The following is a 20,831-nucleotide window of genomic DNA, read 5'->3' as shown; positions in this document are numbered from 1 at the left end:
TCATATTAGAGCTCCCATTTCCTTGCCTACAGCACAAAGATACAAAATGTCAGTGTAGCCCTTTCCGCTGCACAGATACAGATGTAAGAGATAAGTCTCAAGGTCGCTCATTTCAACAGTCACATTTAGCTTGAGAAAAACAAAACAAAAAAAACAACAATTTTACAGCACAGATAGTCCCTGTTTTATGCTCTAAAATCATCATTAACACAATCTTTTAAAATGGTCAAAGTAAATCTGTAATTAATGCATAAATAAGAATAAACTGAATAACTAAATCACCTCATCATAATTTGTTGACCCATTTGATCCTTTTTTGTTGTTGTTTTTTCTTACAGCTTCATTACTTAAAAAGATCTCATCTTTCATGCAGAACTTTCTCTCAATATGTTCACATTGCCTGTATTTCTGTTCAAATCACAAGTTCAACAATCTTCTCTGATCAGTTTGCTCTTTATATTAATGCTGGGGATGATGAACATTACACAAACACAATTTCTACTATTACAGTGGGGAAATTGGGATTTGGAGTTGGATTGGATTTTTTTGGGGAGGAAATCTAAAAGTGTTAGATCACCTTGACATGTCTCGATTGAAGATGTTGTGTGTGTGTGTGGGGTGTACTTTGCCATATTTCTCTCTGCCCGTTATTGGTAGAAGTGTTTGCAGTACCAGGAGAACCTTGTTATCAAATATTAAAGATGTTATCCAGCCCTCCAAGACTGTCAACTAGAGCTGAGACGTGTCCCACTCCCCACTTTACAATCCCTCACTTTCTGTACTTCCTCTCTTTACAAATGACAGCATCTTTTCTGACTTTCCCAGTTCAATATATATTGCAATACTTTTTTCCACATGTTGATATTAAATGCGTGATTATTGAGATTTAATCAAGATCTTCAAATAAAGAAATAAAACACGAGAGAGGGATTGATGTTCTGAATATCAGCGCAGCTCTGTCTGAAGTTCAGAGCAACATTGTGTTTGTGTTTCTTTGTCATCAGTGCTTAATTAATCAGTTAAAGAAGAAAGTCTAATTAAAGCTAATCTAAGCTAATTTTCCTAAATGCAGGACGAACGAGCACGCAAGGCTGACTGGATGGAATTGAAGACCAACTTTAACTCTGATATAGAGACGTGAAGATTTGTCACATTATGTATACACGTAGCCTCAGCTTGACCTTATTCCCCTTAGTTAATGAACAATAACTTTTCCCATGACACCATCTTGTTTACTTATTAGACTCATTTGGGGGGGAAAAAAGGGAACAAATTTGAAAGCTGGCAGCCCATCAAAGATGAGAACAATCGCGTCACGGCTTTGTCTGAAATGATCTCCTATTTTGCGACTGCAGCCTGCTGAGAGTCCTTGAAGCTCAGCCTGTGGCTAAGAAATATGCTTTGTGTAAAAAACAGAGCTATATTCATAACCTCCCCCCTCCCCCACCCTGTATTTTCAGGACTGGATGGTTATCTCCTGACATTTTCAACCTGAACAGATTTACTTTAGTATGTGACCTTTTGTCTGTGAATACTTGTGGAGTTATTTATCTCTGACTGTGTTTAATGGCGAGTGAAAGCCGTCTGTGCCTAATGGTGTCTCCCTCCTGGAGTGGAAAAAGGTAAAAAGCTGGTTTATGGAACTGGATAAATCGTCTCTTGATTTGTATACATTACAATTGCCTCTAAAAGCCATTTTTACAAGGTAATTTGATATGTTCTCTTAATGTGCATTTTCTATCAGCCATAAATCACTGCACGCCACACTTAAACTTTTTTTTTTTTCAGGAGATGATTCCTGCATTTTAATCTCATGGAAGTAAAAAGGCCGTTCATTAGAATAAAGTTTGGGCAGGCGGACAGCTTCATTGGGAAAGTGGCTTTCAATAAAAATCTGGGAAGGCTGTTTATTAAAATAAATGCTCTGAATGTCTCCCTCTTAATAACCTCCTACCCTAATGGCTAGGAAGACTGCGGGTTAAACAGTAATCAATCTGTTATTGAATGCTTTAGAGCAGCAGAGAGTAATAACACCTCCAATCAGACTTACAAAGACATTCTTTTTCCCTCTTCCTTCTTTAACATTAAGCCTAATCAGTGTTTCTGGCTAATTTTGATGTATGCCCAACTGAATTGGTAGTGTGTGCTAACACAGCTAATTCAGGCTAACATATTGGAGGATCTCGTGCTTTAATAAGTGCTGTTAATATTTTATGTGTATGCAGGTGCACGCTGGAAGGGAGGGGGAAAAGAGAAAAAACAAACAGTGGTAGAAATAGAGAAAGACGATGCTAAACTGAAAGAGTGAAATGTAGACGGAAGGATCTGGAACAGGCTTCAAATAAAAGAAACCTGAAATAGGGCAGAAAGTGGGAATGATGAAAACAGGAAATGTTAATATCCCTTTAAAAAAAGACTACCGCGTCTTCCAGCTCTGATTCCAGCTATGTCTTGAAACAAACAGAATCAAATCAGCTCTGGCAGAAGGAGATTCGCCTCAGTGTTCTTCTGTTCGCCGGAGGAGAGCAGCCAGCTTCATTCAGAGCAGTGTCACCCTCCAATCCTTAGACCGAACAGCCCCGCACCTTTCCTCCTGCATTTCCCTTTTTTAACTTGTCTGCTCCTGGCCTTCCCTCTCTTCTCTCTCTGAACACCTAGCTTTCTGTCAGGAGATTTTTAGTTGACACCAATCTCCTCACATCCCATCATGATGTGTCGACGTAGGTGCCTTTAGGGCTTGGTGCATGACCGGGGTGGTTGTCACACCAATTGTTGCTTAAATCACTCGACTTCCTTCCCAGGTCCTTGGAGGTGGGCTATCACTGTCCTGCTGACTGTGGATAGATGGTTTTTGGGCCAGGGGTGATGAGATGTTGTTGTAACTTTAATATTATGCGTGTTAAACTGAGAGCGAGAGAGATTACCTTGATGTCCGACTGATCCATGTTTAAAAAAAGTTCTGCTTACTGTGTAAAAATGGTATCCATGGTATCTTTTATGTAATCATTTGGGTAGCCATGTAGATATTTATCAAAAAGGTACTCTGAAGTGTATTGATGTCAGTAATGCTCTATGTATTAGCTTGTATAATGTCTTGGTATAACGGCAACAAGCAAACATTTTTAGGTTCATGTCGATGTACGCTGGCTGCCCTTATTCACTTTGACCCTCCTCCTTACATTCAGCTGGGCAGAGATCTTTTCTGTTGTTCTAAAAAGTGTAACTCAACATCAAGGTAGCATGCAGAAATATTTATACCGGTCCCGACTTTGGGGGTAAAAATGTGTGTAGACACAGACATCAGACACATTTAAAGTAGCTTGAGGGATACAAGGTAGCTGTTTGTGTGTGTGTTTGAGAGAGTGTGTAGCCTCCTCAGTAAAACTCGAGTCCCTTTGTCAGGAGCTCTCTTGTAATCATTTGGTCGGAGGATTATGAGAGACAATAACTTATAGCTGGCCTTCGATCAAACGTGCCGATGGAGGACTGTCCTTGCTGCAGCAAAAAACAAACATCACCCCTGTGTCTCATAACTCCCTCACTTTTCCTGAGGATGGTGATTTGATATTGATTAGGTTTCATGAGAGCCTGCTGCTCATCCAGCTTATTGTCTACAGGACAGTATGGAGCTTTGTCCTCCCCTGAGTCTCCCGGCCATGTACAAGCTGTATTATCTGCTCTTACAGCTTCACAGCAGCCTGCATCCTGAATTTAGAAAAGGCACCACATTTTGTGCCTTCTGATAAAGCTATTATTTAACCTGGCTCTGCAGACTGCAAAAATACTTATCCATCTCTTTATTGTTATGCTTCTGTCTTTCCCTATTTATATCACTGTCTGGCTTTTTGTTTTGGGTCAACAGATGTGGAGCAAAGTGGCTGTGGAGTAGTTTGTAATTAATGTGCCTGTCACTGAGAGGGGACAAGAGCAACAAAATGTATGCAGCTCTTCATGTTCATTGGAAAAAATGCCTTTTTAGCTTCAGCGTTGAGAGCAGTAGGTTAGCCACGAGTGTAAGTTTAGTTTGCTGTAATTTTTGAATTAAATCTGATTATAATTGTTTTCACTTTACTTTTTTGCAGGTACTGATTGAGGCAACGGTTTCCAGAGAGCGACGCGGCTATATCGCCTTAGATGACATCATGGTGCTCAACTATCCCTGCTGTAAGTGCAACTTCTGATAATGAATTGCAATTACAGGCTGTGCTGGATGACAACTTGTGTTTATTGGTTTGGGTGGGAGATGTACTTCAAAGCAGCATGAATCATGAATAAGAAAAGAAGGTAAAGGAAGAAATGGCTGATGTTGCACGTCCTCCTGGGGCGACCTGCAACAACAGCAGAGCTGTTAAACCGCTGTGACACTTCCTTCCACCTGTAACACACCTGCCTCCTGCCACCTTTCACAACCAAATGCATTTGTTAATTTGGTAGACCTTGGATTCTTTTTTAAAAGGCCTCTACACTTTCCTCATCTTTGGCTTCACCTGATGTGTGGAGTAGTCTTAACTCACATTGTACAGAGGTTCTTTTTTCCGTACATGTATAAGTGCTACTTTTCAAAACACTATGAAAATGCCTTCTGTTTAGGTTCTATTTTAGTTTTAGCGGCAGCTTCCTGCAGCGGGGGCTTTTAGTGTCAGTGGTGTAAAAGTGGGGTTTAGCAGTGCAGTGTGTTGTCAGCCCCTGAGGACTATGTGTAAAACATATTCAGTGAGCCCCATGAGCTACATACCTGGACAAACTCTCTCTGTGACACTTTCACTCCCTGTATGACCCACTGCTAAACACAAGTGCTAGTAGCACATTTAACAGCCATGTTCACACTACTCTACCGTAAGTGACACACATAACCTGGAGGGCTGTTTTTATCACTGTCCATACTTACATACATCCCTCATCTCTGACATCATAATCAGGGAAAAACTAAAATGCCATTGTAATGTCAATTTGTCTGTGTTTCAGGTTGTAAGTTGTATTTGTAGGGTACCTGACGAATCATAATTACTTCACAGTATTCTGATTTACAAGCAACCAAAAAGAGAATTGAAAGTGAGAATCCAGAGGGACATTGAGATACCTTTTCAAAGTAAAGTAAGATATAACATAAGCTGTTAGCTACTTTGAGACAACCGCTAACACAAGCATTCAACTGCTCCGTTTTATCCAATGTAAGTTCTAACAAACATAATATTGATAATGAAGTCAACAATAACTTTATATTATTTAGAAATGCTTGTCGTATTGAAATAGTTTTGTGCAAAAGCTTTCTAGCTTATGGTCATATTACCCCCAATTTCTACGTAGCCTACTCCATACGGTACATCAGCTTCACATACTACGCCGTTGTTTGTTGCCACTGTGTGCAATCAATGGTACGTCTCCCGAATGTACCACCAGGGCCACTATACGCTCAGGAAGTCAGACAAGGGAAAAAAGAAAAGCGTCAAATTAATTTCAAAATAAAACATACAAAATATAAAATAATCATGTTGTTCACCACTTTATCAACATTATGTCAAAACAGGAACCTAAAGGATAGCAAATCACCTTCAGAAAGACTAAGCACCATGTTGTTTGCACATTTTTGTCTTTATCCCCACATAATTCTGTAGTTCTGATCATGGCGACGGTCACGTTCAATTAATGGATCCAGTGGGGCAGGGCAAATATTGCCCGACGGATCAAAACTGTGGCATGCACAGAGTTTGTGGGAATTTGATGTGAGCCAGTAAGTGACTGAAGTCTAACATTTGTAGCTGTCTGTGCAGCCAACATATAAACAGTTTATTATCTCTTTAAGTTGAAATGTCTTCAGTTTTTAATCAATCAATAGAACGACACTGATTTATCAGCTACTCAGACATCGTAAAAGCATTTGAGCTGTCCACCCTGAGCATTGTTTGTAGGCTGACTATTCAAACATGTTGTGTTCTAAACACTTGCAATGTTAAGGTTGGTATTTAACCCTACTGCATGTACCCAGTCAGCCACCATGTTTTTCCCTAAAACAGCAGATGGCATCTTCTGAATGCTCCCACTGTGGCCATTAAATAATTAAGACTCTCATCAAGACCTGAGGATGCCTTATGATGTGGCACACGGCCAGCCTGCGTTTCTTGGCCGCCAACAGTGCAGGGAAAGGAATGAAAACTGGAGAGAAGTATCACATAGTGGAAAGAAATAACATAAAACATGAGCTCAACACATTTTGTAAATTCTTGATAAAGCATAGTGGACATTTAAGTTTTATTCTCCTGAGATGTATTATTTGACTTTGGAAGCAGAAATGCACCCTAATGAAATATTTATGACTCTAAAGAGTCCCGAGGATAAGATCTGACACATTTAGCTGTATTACACCAGAGCTCTTGCCAAATGGAGTTTTTTTTTCTTTCTTCCATTCTCACTCATTACCGTGTTTGTTTATGTTCGGCTCTCAGGCATGAATTATGAATTAACCTTAGGAGGGAGAGTCACTCAAAGGAAACATGGCCGCCTGCGGGGTACAGATGTGAACAGCCTCCTCTTACTACTGTACACAAACAAGCTCAACAAATTGTCATCTCCCCAGTCTGCTAGATAGGAGCACAAAACTAAGCAGGAGACGCATGAGACCAAAACATTTGCCTCTCCCCAAAGCTTCAGCTCTACTGCCGCTCTGCCATGTCTCCCCGTCAATCATTCTGAGTGACATGTGGACTTCTCCTACCCCATTTCTCAGAGATGGCAGACAGTGCTGCTGGCGTTTACCCAGTGATTTCACTCTGTAGGGGTCTGGATCTCACTTCTCTATTGTTAATCACAGAGTTGGGTGAGAGGGTTACTCCCACACACTGACTCATTTGTATCTCTGCACGGCATGCTGGGACATTATTAGTCAAAATGTGGAGGACTGACATTTTTCTTACACAGATTCACTCCCACAGTTTGCTCATTTATAGATTGCTTCTAATCTGATGATATTTGGTTCTATGGTAATGGCTACTGAATGACCCTTTTAACATTTATGTTTTTAAACAAAGTTAAATTTTTTGTTTTTTAAAAACACACACACACACACACACACACACACACAGAGGTGCTGCTTGTCAACAGACATGCGATGGCTTGGGTCCCCAGGCCAGTAGGGGGCCCCTAAGGGCTCACAAATTTAAACAGCAGCAGCGGCCCAAAATTAAGCAAGTTTGGCAATGACAGTAGAAAGCCTCCCTAAGGGTGCCCTATATGAAAGCACTCATTCTCGTTGCTCAGCGTAGCCTTATTGCTCTGGAAACCAACGTTTCTCAGTGAAAGTCAACCAAGAAAAATAAAGCGGAATTCTCTGTCTATGGGAGAGAAATCAGAAACAGGAAATAAAGAGGAAGAGGGGTAAGCGACCTGACGATGGCAGACACGAAGGTGATAAATGGGGGTAGCAGGGCCCCCAATTATTTATTGTCTGGGGCCCCAGTAGACTCTATAATCACCACTGCCCACACGCATTATATTCTGACTTCTTTAATCTTATGTGAGGTTGTGTTGCATTAATGTGAGGACATTCCCATTCACATATGTTTCTGTGGGCTGTTAAGACTCTAAAGGTTGAAAGGATAAATGCAACAACCTCCTTCCTATGCTGTTAACACATCCAAAACCACATGAAAACAATGCCAAAAGAATAATTGAAGAAACATTACAGGTTTTGTGTCGACCTTTGTACTTCTTTCTCATTGACCTGTTTGCAGCTACATTCATAAGATCATTATTTAAAACTGCTCAAAGCTATCAAAAAGGTGAAATTAAATGGAAGAAACATGTTTAAATTAAAATATTTAATCAGTGTATGTGCATTAGTTTGCATTGATAGACCAAAAAAAAAAAAAACGAAAATTGAGTTTTTACTTCTCAGTTACCTTAGGTCTGTCACTGCATTTGTGATAACGAATTAAATATGAGCACACAGGACAAAGCCAGCTGTTCTCTCAAATAAATATGCCCGGCATTAAAGATGTAAAGCTTCGACATCATGGTGCCGTGTGCCTTATTGACACTGTGAACAGCTGAGAGGTAGTGGAGTCTTTTTGTCTCATTGCTTTCCTCTCTGTGTTTCTGCCTCTTTAGATAAGGCGCCGCACTTCTCCAGGCTCGGAGACGAGGAGGTCAACGCTGGGCAGAATGCTACCTTCCAATGTGTTGCCGCTGGAAGAGCTTCAGAGGCGGAGAAGTTCCTGCTGGAGGTCAGTGCTTCAATGGTGGACTTTATGGTTCAAGTGACCTGTGTGTCTGTCTTTGATGTGTGGGGGTATTTTTACCTCAGGGAGAGTCAAACTGGTGTCTGTACTCAATCCTCCATCTTTTAGTGGTACTTCAGGTCATGGTCAGATAATGAGGCAGTGGACCTCCATGGTTCAGATGTGTAAAAAAAAACCCACCTCAACTCTTTTTACAGAGTTAAAAAGAAAACTCCCAGAGGCAAAATGATTACTTTCTGTCGTTTTGCTGTTCTTCAACCTTTAAAAAAAAAAATCATGTATTTCCTGTCATTTGAATCACTTTGAACTGTAGTGCTTATCCTTTTACCATCTCATTCAGTGTTGCTTTGTACTGTTTAAAATATCTTTCATGCTGTTTTTGCATCTGTTTGTGGTATTTTGGAGGGTTTAGTATCTCTGTGAAGCAGATAATCCTCTTTTTAGCATTCATTACTTTTTTTTGCCCTTTTGTGTGTCTTTGTTGCAGTTTCACATGTCTCTGTTGTTATTTGATTACTGACACTGAAATCGTTCTCCAGGTCAATCATTAACTGGAGTCATTTTTCTTGATATTCCAACAAATTGTAATACAACTCACTTTATAACTGCATCATAAGTACAGCGTGTTACCTTATAGAACCACTGTGACACCATTTATTCTGTTTGTGTGTCAATCTGTTTCCAAGAAGTGTTTGTGCTTAAATAAAGGGAGCAGAGGCAGTCTAATGCTGTGAAGGCCATTAAGACCTTTGCGCCGCCTCACTTCACTGCCGATGTAAAGTAACACTGCTTAAAAGATCATAGTGTTCTCTGCCTCATGTTTGTATTCAGATCATGGTCTGTGCTTTGGATTTCTGTCTTTTTATCTTGAATGGCTTTTTACTGTGAAGGTCAGATGGGTCATACAGTCCTTACCTCTGCTGGGAATAATGAGGGACTTAAGATCCCCCACCCTCTTTTTGTAGCCTTGATTAAAGGACCAAACGTCAGCGGGCTGTAGTGCTCTTTCTTTTCTGCTCATTGTGCAATTACAATGCACAGCCACACTTTTGCTGCTTCTTGCCAACAGACTTGCCTCCCACTACAGCCAGCCAGAGTTAATCATGGTTAACCTTCGGTAAACATTCTGTTTGGTTTGAAAGTAGAGAGATGTGTGATTTATGTAATTGAAGCCTCCTCACTCCCACCGCGTTGCATTCTTTGTCCAACCACCCATTTGGTCACAACACAAAGATGAAGATGAATTGTTTTGTTAATTAGCTGGTGTAACCACGCAGGCGTCTGCTGTAATGAGATCACCCGGCCACTAGAATGGCTCTCCTTTTCCTTTAACTGTTCTTTTTGGCATCTTTCTGTCCGCTGCACACGTGTCAGTTTGAGCAGTTTTTGCCTTCATAATACTTGTATCTCTCTTGCTTTCCCTTGTTGTGCCCTTTCATGTTCATTGTTTCTGCTCTACCAGCTGCAGCAACATCTTGGCTGCACACGCCCACCTGATTAAAAGACCCTTTTGTCGTTTCTTCGTCAATTAGCAGCAGCCAGATTGTTCATGTTACATGAAGTCACCTCACTTTTTTTTATTTTTTAAAGGTTTATTTTTGGCCTTTTTGCCTTTATTGATAGGACAGTGGATAGAGTCGGAAACAGGGAGAGAGTGGGGAGAGACATGCGGGAAAGTGGCCACAGGCCGGACGCGAACCCGGGCCGCCCGCGCGAGGAGCAAAGCCTCGCAACATGGTGCGCGCGCTGCCGCTGCGCTATCGGCGCCACCGAAGTCACCTCACTTTTATTTTAATTATCCTGACTTAACCCTGCATGCCTTGGTCCACATGCTCGTCAAAATGAAATATACTAGCATATGTATAATTAAGATTTTTTTTTTTCTGTCATTGCGGTCATAAGATTTGTTGTCTGCTGAACCCTAACTAGCAGGTTTGTGTTTATGTGTTTGTTTACAAAGGCCCTGCATGAGGTTTGTGTGGTCTGTGGGTTTTTTGAAGGTCCAAATCAGAAGTACAACAGAAGCTGAACACAAACCAAAGGTCTCCCTGTAAGTCAGTGGATTACATCCATGATTTAGGTTCTGTGTATCTGTGTAACGGACAGCTAAAAAAGGACGAGTGTGACGTTTAATGTTCACAATTCCACTCAAAGACAATGGCCTGACAACATGAGAAAAACTGTCAGAGTCGATGTGTTTTTTCGAGACTCTGCAGAGTCGGCTGATGCTTTTAATGGTGTGTAACAATGTGAGAAATGCCTCTCATGGTGCGACAGCACGGTGCATCATGCAACATTCATGCAAACAGCACTCTGCTTTCAATATGACTACCTCCCTCTGTTTCTCACTTTCTACCCCGACTCAATTTTGTTTGTGTTCGGTTTCTGCTTTGAGACATGCCTTATGCTAAAACAAGCAGAAAGCTCACAACCATTGCTACATTCTCTTCTTTATTGTGTTTTTCCACCGAAACAAGTCGACATGTTTCCTTTCAGCAATGAGCCTTGTTTTCTTCACTGATTAAACATTAATGCATTAAAGCCAATCTGCCTCCCCGTTCTAACTGCTGAGCGGTGAAATGTTTTGGTTCAATAACATTGCACACAGAGGAGGACTGAGGTTGTAGATGGGCTTCATTAAGGGACATCTCTCATTACATGTATTACCCCCATAGTCACTATTATTTTAACAAGATTCCATTTGTTTTTATTCAAACACGACTGATTGTCATATTGTGTGATTGAATCAGAGAAAAGGTCCTGTCATTCTAATTAAACTGCAAACAGACGGACAATTGTTCTTTTAAATCACAAAGCTCGAATAAAAACTGACCCAGATTGCAATAATTAAAGTGTGTTCCTTTACATTATTAGTTTTGTGTGTCCCAGGAGCTCACTGGACAATAACTGCTTACAAGAGCAAATACAGATAATGAGTGTTTATGTGTGTTTTTATGGGGGAGGTTGGTCTGTGTGTCCACCTTATAATGAAAACATTATTAACTTTATAAGCATACATAACAACTTCTTAGTTATATTACAATTGTGTTCTACATTCAGCTAATGTAGTCACAGCATTGAAACTAGAAAGAGCTTTTAAAGGAGGAGGAGAGTAAACCGGTAAATGTGACAGGAAGAAACGTGAAAACAATTTAATTTGAAAAAGATTCTTGGGATTAGTTTTGTGAGGAGAAATATTGACTTTGGTTTTGCAGAATTTACAGACCCATTCTTTATCATCTTGCTCTCCTTACACACACATTTAGTGAATCCATGTTCATTCTTTGATAGAGCAAGCTGATCAAGGGTGACTTTTGAACTTTCACTATATTAAGTTTAATTTACAGGTTGTGAGTTTCTCACTCCGGAACACTCCCACAGCGAGGTTTGTTCTGCCATCTGAGGCGAGGCAAGTCTCCCGAACAAGGCATGGACGAACACAGCTTAATTGTATTTAAAGCTACGGACACAGAAACAGCCTGTTCTGAGAAGTACTGATATAAGGGTTATTAGGCATTATTAAATAGGGGATCACAGTGGATTTTAACCATGAACTTCACAAACATGTTGTGGGGAGCTCTGAGACTTAAACTGCCTGAAAAGGAGAATACTATGTGACCTTTAACTTAGGAACTTTGGGAACAGTCACATCTTGGCCTCTGCTTCTTTAAACTGTCTTTTTATTTATATAACTGTGAGTGTATTTGAATCGATGACCTGTGCAAGTCCTGCGTGGCTGTTGCACATCCAACAGTGTTTGAGATGACATGTACCTGTATTTGTGTGGGGGAGAGAGGAACACGATGACCCGTCCTGCTTTCTCTGACCCCGTCCTTTCTTGCCTTCCAGAGACACAATGGGGACATTTTAACAGCAGCATCCGTCAAGCACTTGAGTCACTGGCGCTTTGTGGTATCCTTCCAGCTAGACAGCGTCCAGCGAACAGATCAAGACCTTTACCGCTGTGTCACTCAGTCCCCCAGGGGCTCTGGGGTCTCAAACTTTGCTGAACTCGTAGTCAAAGGTAAACACTCTCTTTTCCTCCTTTCTTATTGTTCTCTTTTAGTATCTCTCTTGGGTTAGCTTGTTCCCAGCCATCAGTTTTCCTGCTGTTGGTGTAATAACAGGATTTTCTGCTCTTGTTGGTCTCGGTAGATTTCTGTGTCTGATTTAAAGACACAGAACTGAAAATGAAACTGATCATAACAGGCAGTGATAGCCATGAGTGTGAACATGTTTCAAATGACCCATAGAATATTATTTGTGCATGATGGAGGAAATCATAGACACCTATTTGAAATTGATTTCCCTGTAACTCCACAATCACAAATTGCATGATTGCTCCACACACATGAAGGCTCAGAGGATGGCACAGGACAATCTCCCCGATATGTGTTGTTCTCTGAGCTGCAGTTGTCAAATAGGCTGCCATACTCAGCTCTTCAGCTCTCTGTCAAAAAGCTGCTCACTTGACTTGGACTCCTGCAGACCCTGTCATATCATGTACCACAGATGGTGACCTCACTCCCATTACTCACTTCAGCCCCCAGCCTGACACTGCTTTGACAGCATAGTAATGACATGGCTGTGGGTGGGTTTGATGGCATAACAATCTCCTGCCCTGAGCAAAGGGAAGACGAGAGGGGGAAAAAAGGATGTGAAGGATGCCAAATCTCCTTGTCTTCTACTGTATACCCCAGGGCAAAAAGCGTTTCAGCAATATTGGGAATAAAGCAATGTTGTTTGGACGACTAATTAGTTGGTAAGCCAGTCTATGTCTTTGTTCCAGGATAAAATGTATCAACTGGCCTACTGTTGGAAGGACTTTCATGATTTTTTCAAACACATTTATAAACAAATAATAAACTATCCTTATTACTCTGAATATTCCTAAGACTCTTGCATCATGAACAGTTCCAACATTTATTTTTGCAATATGTAGAAATATGAACAAATATCAAAATGGTAATGCTGGTAATTTCTTTTAACCTTGAGCTGCACTTTGTGTAAAGTGCTTATGAGTGAATGTAAGCAGTAAACTGAGATGGTAAACAAAGGAAATAGGCTTTTATAGAAAGTAGAGGTGGGGGGAAAATTGATGTATTGAGATTCTTATCTTCCGAGATTTTAAATCGATTAATTACCTCAAAAATCTCATTTTATTTATTTATTATTTTTTTGCCTTATCAGTCACTCCCTGCTAAATGCTTTTCAACTCAGTAGAATGCCAAATGGATCAGCAAGAAGTTCAGCCAGTCTTCCAGTTGACTGGAGTAGATACTTAAATATACTAATTCAAAAGTAGATGTTGAATCCATGGATCCATGAATCCAAAATCGTTTGAATCGAAAATTGACTCTGAATTGAATCGTGATCCCAAGAATCGAAGATTCCAAGCTCTATAAACCAGTGGGATCAGCAGCATCATATTTCATCATATGCACAAGAACCTACCACCTGCGTGTCTAGATCACCTTAAATGTCCAGATTCCCACAAGTGCACATACCTTGTCTCACCTAAAACCAGTTATATTAGTACTAATCGCTGGCCTCCAATTAAATAAGCGTCACTAACTCTGTGGAAGGATGCAACTAAAGGAATGAAAATCTAGAAGATTGTTTGATGAAAGTGTTCAAAGACAGCCCTCCATATAAAATGTAAGGACAGAGTGCGTACAGGAATATGTCTGCTGGCGCTGCTGAGTTGCATGCTTTTGTGCACATTGTTTCTCTGTAATATTACCACAGACCGTTTTCTGTGAGAGCTTCACAGCTGCTAGATTGTCTGTTCAATCCTCTTTAACATCGAGGCCAGAGGACTACAGATGAAAAACAGCTTTCTGGCTAATTCTTGGCATTTTTACCCATGTATGATCATGTGTTTTGTCCATGTGCCCTGTCCCCTTCCTGAATATACTGAAATGAATTGAATTGAAAATTATCCATTCTGAGCATTGACATGTTTATGGCCTCTTCTGTTAGCCTGCTTTTGTTAGCATTAAGCTGTGATTTTCTCAAAGAGCTGCAGGCATGGCTACTCACCGTTAGTCTTTTTGCATTCCAGTATGAAGGAAATCTACTTCATTTATTTGAAGCATGGCTTTGGATAAGTATTGTGATCCAGGCTGATTGCTACAGTTCAAAACAGAACTCCTTTTTCCAAATATGACTAAACCCTCACACCAGCAGTTGCCAGTAGATGAGGAGACAGTAAATGGCTTTGTTGAAGGCCATGAAATCCCATTTAGTGTGCTCACACTCTCAGAAAATAAGAATTATTTGATCTGCATGGTTGTTGCTTTGCTTCATTTTTTATAATGAGGACAAAGATGTTATTTTTGGCACAGCTCATCCTGCCCCTCAAGTGGCCGTGATAGCCGGGTGTAAGTCCTGTTCAAGTCAACTGGCTGTAGCTCAATATTCTATTTAACAGGAGCAGAGAACGAGTCCTTAATGAGACGTTCATAAATCCCTCTCCCCCTATGCTCTGCTGAGAGATACCTAATCATCCCCTTAATGAGTTGGATCCACTCATTTCAAGACCATAGAGTCCATGCAGGAATCATGATGAAGCCCCTTATTGCCCATTGACAAAAGCAATACGTCCAATTAATGAATAATACATTTCCATCTCTGTCCTTAAGGTGTTGTATGTTTCTGCCTTTTGTTGTGGCCCTGTGGTTGTTACACTGTGATCCTGAGCATATTCGAAGATGTCTGTTCTGGGATTTGCAGCGTGATTAAGCATAAATCTCAAAAACCTAAATTAAACAGAAAGTAGCTCTGAGAGCGATGTTTAGTTTGAGAATAACTCTGTATGCAGAGAAAAAAAACAAGGAAAATGCAAGCCATACTATACTGAGAACAAGATATTGTAAATAAACAAATTTAATGAAGAGATAGAAAAAGAGCCGAGAATGTAATTATGGAATAAATAAGCTGTTTTTAGGCCTCACTGTTACCTAAATGTAAACTTTCACTATGGATGCAGATGATAGGCCACTTCAGGCAAACTTCTGGCAAAAGTAATCTCTGCAGAGTAGAGGGGAGGTTCTGGTGAAGTTGAAAGCCAACAGACAGGAGGGCCGTAAAAGAGAGTGGCGCCTCTGCAGAATTGAAGGATTAGTCACAGCCACAGATCTAACTCTGATCTTTTCTCATGCTTTGTCCTCGTTTCTTTTGCATTCCCTACTCTCCCTCACACTGCTGCCCGTGTAATTGTTCAGTCGCTTGGATCTGCCAGTGAGTGACATTTGACCAATGGGCTCTGGAATTAATCTTTGGTTTGGCAATCTTTACCGAGAGTGATGTAGAGTCTACTCTTTCGTCATTGGTGGCCGCCTCTGAGGACAGCACACTCAGTTAGGGAGGAAGATGTACGGCAAATAATCCTTCAGTCACAAAGACCATACACATTCTGTGGCACGTGTGCACAGCTGTCTCTTCACTCACTAGTTTGCACAAATGTATGCAAGGCTGTAAATGCCTTCTTAATAGCCTTGACTAATCTGCTATTTGAACACAGTTTGACCTACTCACGTCCTGCATTCTCTAGGGACTCATTTAAGACCCAGTGGGCTTTAATGTAATGCGTAATCTCTTTGGATACAGCTAATTAATAAAATTAACACCAGTACCTTACCTCCAAAGTATGTGCAGCAGTGCACCGGATCTGACAGAAAGTGCTTTCACTGATAAAACACGATGCAAGAGAAGAGAAAAACAAAACCCTGCTTTTCATTGCCTCTCACAGTACCTCCATCCCCCATCGCGCCGCCACAGCTGCTGCGTGCCGGCTCCACTTACCTGATCATCCAGCTCAACACCAACTCTATCCTGGGAGATGGCCCCATTATCAGGAAGGAGATTGAGTACCGCGCCAGCCAGTCTCCATGGTCAGAGGTGCACGGAGTCAACATGGTCACCTACAAGCTGTGGCATCTGGATCCAGACACAGAGTACCACATCAGTGTGCTGCTGACTCGACCTGGGGAGGGAGGAACCGGACCACCTGGACCACCACTTGTGAGCAGGACCAAGTGTGCAGGTGAGATTCAACAATCTGATGCAGATGTTCCAAAATAAAATCAAGCGTTTTTTGTGACAGGTAAGGTGTTAGTGTAAAGTGAGTCACACTCATACAAAAGGGGGACATACCCTTGAGACGTCACCCTTAAATTATTGTTTAAAAAAAAAGAAAAAAAGCTGTGATATATCATATTTGTGAAAATAAAATGGTGTGTTTGTATAACTGTCCCTAAGCCCCTTCGATTCATCTTGTAGCCTCGTGTGATCAAATATTGTACTTGTAAATAATATAGCAGCACATCATTCCACAGTGTTTTGTCTGATGGCGCTCAGAGTGTACTTGCAGATAGGTGTAATACAAACATAGCTATCATCATCATCATGTACACTTATTCATACAGTGCTGTGTTTTTTAACGCCTGACTCTAAACATTAAGGTGCTAAATACAAGCTGCTTTTCGCTGGCCAGGAGCTGCTACAGCGTTAAGCTGAATACACACCACCCACCAGCCAGCTTTTATCCATATGTTGGTTTTAAGCTGAATCATGAAGTATTGTTTACCTTATCTTCGTCATTTCCATGGTGTTCATGTATTGCTCATGTTTGTAGAGATAAGAGGCTCAAAGGCCCTTTATTGCTCTTTTCCCCTTTGTGGTTTTGTGTTTGGGCAGAGATAGTTGAGCTGAAAGAGTCATAATGAAATATGTAATTCTCAGGGGAATACCAGTGTGCACTGTTAAGGTGACACAGCGACCCAGAGCCCTTGTTAAAGCGATACAGTGTGCAACATAGTCTATAATACAAACTCTGATAGTGCTGTTTGATTTTTCGAATTGCTTTATTATTATTCAATCCAGATTTAAAAAAAAAAAAAAAACAGTTGCCATGTCTCCTTTTACGCTTCATAAATTACTCTCAAGCTCCCCAGCTCAAAGTCCAGAAGCCCAGTAGCCAAACACCATAATTTAAGAGAGTCTTCAATTATAGGGCTGCATCTGTTGAGATAATCTGCTAAAATTCATTTAGAGAGGAAGTGATGGACAAGTTTTGAGTCAGTCACTACATACACTTATCTCAAAAGAAAAGGCACATTTGCTATCAGTGGCAGCTCTTAATTCTGGAGCTGAGGAGATGGAGAGGAAAACTTTTTTTGCTGGAAGCAGGGCAAGATTAGTTTGACAGTTCTAAAAAAGATAACAGCTGGCTGACTGTAGAAGTTAACCTCTGTAGGGGAACATTTTAATACGGAAAGCACAATTAATGGTCAAGGATTTATAGCTGACAGTGGTTAAGACAGAAAAATCATGTGTAGTTAAAGTAGTGTAGTTAAAGTAACTCGTTGTTGACTGAACATTGATTATGTTCAGACTTTTTTTAATCCCTTGAGGGAAAATTTAATTTTGCACATCGTTGTTGAACATTTTACACACATATATGCTGAAATACACACAGACGCACCAACAGTATCCTATCACGAGCACTCATGGAGAGAAGACAGAGTGAGAAAGATGCCCACAGTTTTTCCAGACCTGTTCCACACCGGGACTTGAACCGCCGACTCTTCGGTTGACAACTCCTACAGACTGAGCTACTACCGTCTATCATAATTTTATCCTTTTTAATACTTGATGGAACATTTAATTGTTTTTAGCAGATCGCTTTTTTTCTCCTTTATGAATACACATTCAGAAGTTAGTAGCCCTTTCAACTATTAATTATCCTAAATCTGCATTTCAAGTTCCTGATTGTTTAAATACAACTTATTTTATTAATTTAATTATTTTACATCAGTAAACAATAATCTCATTAGAAGTCTTAAGTCTAAAACAATTAGCTAATACTTCTTTAATTCTGTCTTCCTCAGCCTTCTATCTCTTTCTCTTGTTGTTGTTTTGTCTATTAATGAAGCCAAATGCGTAACTTTCCCTTTAAAATAAGTAACAGATACCACCAACGGCTTACATGTTTATTATTTTCAATTCTCATCCATCCTCTAACGTGAAGGTTTTCCTGCGTTAACCTCCTTTTTGTATTCTGTTTTTATTTCACCAAGTGACAAACTTTTTACCGTCTTCTCAAAATCTCCACTGTCATCCATCAGCGTGCAGACACCGAACACCCGGGGAGTTGATGAGAATACCTGCGGGCCACACCCAAGCTAACTGTATAATATATGAACATCAACCAAAGAGCACTGTGTTGTTTCAGATGCAAACACCGAGATGCAGGCAGTCATTACTGCTAGCTTCATCTGCAGTGTGTGTGCAGCAGTGACATGAAATGGAGAGCTTTGTGTTACCCAAAGGCGGTCTGTGGACTTGTGTCTTCCATGGTCATCACTCTTCACTATGCCCAATAGTCTCCTGCTGCCACACACCATCCCTCACATATTTCCCTCCTCGGCTTCACCGGAGCCTCCCCAGCCCCCTCTCCAATGACATATTAAAGCTACTCTCCTCTCCCAATAGCCACAGACACCCCCCATTCATCAGGCACCAAGACTGAGCTCACAGGCCTCTCCTCACCAATCCCTGCTTGCTCCGCCCCAACTCAGGAGACACAGGAAATTCACAATAAAGAAGTAAAAAAAAAAAAAAAAAAAACCCATGTTGATTTCAAGAAAAGGAAGGATGCAGTGTAGGAGTATATGTGTGGGAGACAGGATAGTTTTTTAAAGCGAGAGAGAGAAACAGTAAAAAAAATTAATAGAGTAAAAGTGTGAGAGGTGAAGCGAGAGAGGATCCGTGGCCTAGGGAAATTGCTTTCGGAGTTGCTGGTATCGCTGTTTGTGAAAGTCACTAAACTCAGCCTTTAATGATGTATTTACATTTCAACCACTGTGACATTAGCTTGTTCAACCATGTGTGGGATAAGTAATACTGCTGTGTTTGCTGAGCTGTTAAACAGGGCATTTAGATGCAGTACTAGTTCAAATCAGGGGAAGTGTAGGTGAAATTAATTTTGTTAGTCTGTCCATTGGATTTGTGCCTTTAGGTTGCTGAAAAGCTGTGACTGACTGCTGGTTAAATTATAGTTTTTTTTATTTTATTTTATAGTTTGTTTGTTTTTTTCAGTCCTGAATAGTTTTATTACAGCTCCTACCTTGGAATAGATAGAGCATAGTTCATCGTTTAACTAAAGACATAGGAATAATAGATCACATAATAGATCCACAATCTGGAAATCACAGAATTTTTTTTACTTGTTTGTGAATCTTTAAATAAATTTTCTTAGACATACATTTCAGATCTTGTTCAAGTTCCCCTCCTTTTGTTTAAATGTTCCAAATGTGTTACACTAAACACACATTAAAATAGGCAGGTATGTTTAACTGGAAATTAAAGTCCTGTATGTTCAAGGAACTTTTTATTCAGAGTTCTGTAATACCATGTTTTTTTTTTTCTTTGAACGAGACTTTAATCATTACTTCCTCATGTTAACTGTTTTGTCTGTTGTCAATTCGTGTTCTTATTTCAGACCATTTCTCTCTATGTGAAGCACAGTGGGTTTGTGAAAAGAGAGCTAAATAAATCAGTTGAGTTGAGTTTACACAAAACTATAACAATGGAAACCTCCACCTGGTTTATTTCACCTCCTTGACCATGTAGGAGACTCTAATCACCGCCTGGTTCCCTGATCTCCCTGACCTTGCCTCCAAACCATCTGGACTACATTTTCCCTTCTGACCCCTAATTCCAACACTGAGCCCCTACCACGCTCCTTTGCTGTTGGCCTAATTAGTTTTAAGAACAAGAAAATACATGTTGGTGTTGTTGTGATTTAAGTGAGGTGATAACTATTAAATAAACAGAAGGGACATTTTGACCCGGAAAGAAAAGTGAATTTCCAATTTTCTTTCGTGGTCATGCTGAACATTTCGCCTCCTTCACAAACATGTAGGCTAGTTGTCTACACAGTATGCACACATCTCTTTGCAAGGCCGAGCCATTCTCATACGGGTGCTGTAAAACTAATGGCCGTGAATGTGAACATGGTCTCTGTCTGGCTCTGATAGCCATCCAGGTGTGCTTGATGAGCCATTTCTGTGATTATCAGCACGGTGCATTAGCACAGCTTGAAACCCCTCAAGTAAATCACAGAGGAGAGGCGAGCATTTGTACTGCAGGTGGTCCCCAAACTACGTTAATGGGCTTCCACCTGCTGCTGGGTCACTGAACCTTCTGGAAAGCCTCTAGTCATGATGTTCCTGCTCTGCTCACACTGGAGCATGACTAAAATTAGCCACATTAGGAGCACAAATGATTTGCCTTTCCTGGCATGTCGTTCATCATATCTTTCTTTCTGGGCCAGAATCCCCTATATGATTACATTCAGCGTGTTTGGATTTGTGCATGCTTGCATTTTCGGTTTTTACTTTGGTGCAGTCCTGGGTGTCCGTATAAATGAGGTTTTCCCATCTGACAAAGTCAGTCCAGATCCTGTCCACGCATTCATGCAATCTAAAACAGCCCTGCTCTGTCCTGCTGCTTCCCCATGTCACACTTTTTTGGGCGATAATAAACCAGAACCTGTCACATCCGCTCTGAATTCTAATCTCCGAGGATCAA

At 40.7% G+C, this 20,831-nt stretch overlaps 1 protein-coding gene across 6 annotated transcripts in view; it reads left to right on the top strand.

The window, feature by feature from the left end:
• Positions 1-20,831, top strand: part of ptprub (protein tyrosine phosphatase receptor type Ub) — a 147,862-nt gene that overhangs the window by 78,473 nt on the left and 48,558 nt on the right. For all 6 annotated transcript variants that reach the window (XM_079344468.1, XM_079344464.1, XM_079344467.1 and 3 more), the window contains exons 4-7: positions 4,083-4,164; positions 8,104-8,219; positions 12,084-12,258; positions 15,988-16,281. In XM_079344468.1, the coding sequence (XP_079200594.1) occupies positions 4,083-4,164; positions 8,104-8,219; positions 12,084-12,258; positions 15,988-16,281 (667 nt within the window). The remainder of the gene's footprint in view (positions 1-4,082; positions 4,165-8,103; positions 8,220-12,083; positions 12,259-15,987; positions 16,282-20,831) is intronic.

This window comes from Symphodus melops (genome assembly GCF_947650265.1).
Source record: "Symphodus melops genome assembly, chromosome: 5".
Classification (NCBI taxonomy): Eukaryota; Metazoa; Chordata; class Actinopteri; order Labriformes; family Labridae; genus Symphodus; species Symphodus melops.
The sequence above is the reverse complement of the archived record's forward strand: the minus strand, read 5'-3'. Positions and strand labels throughout refer to the sequence as shown.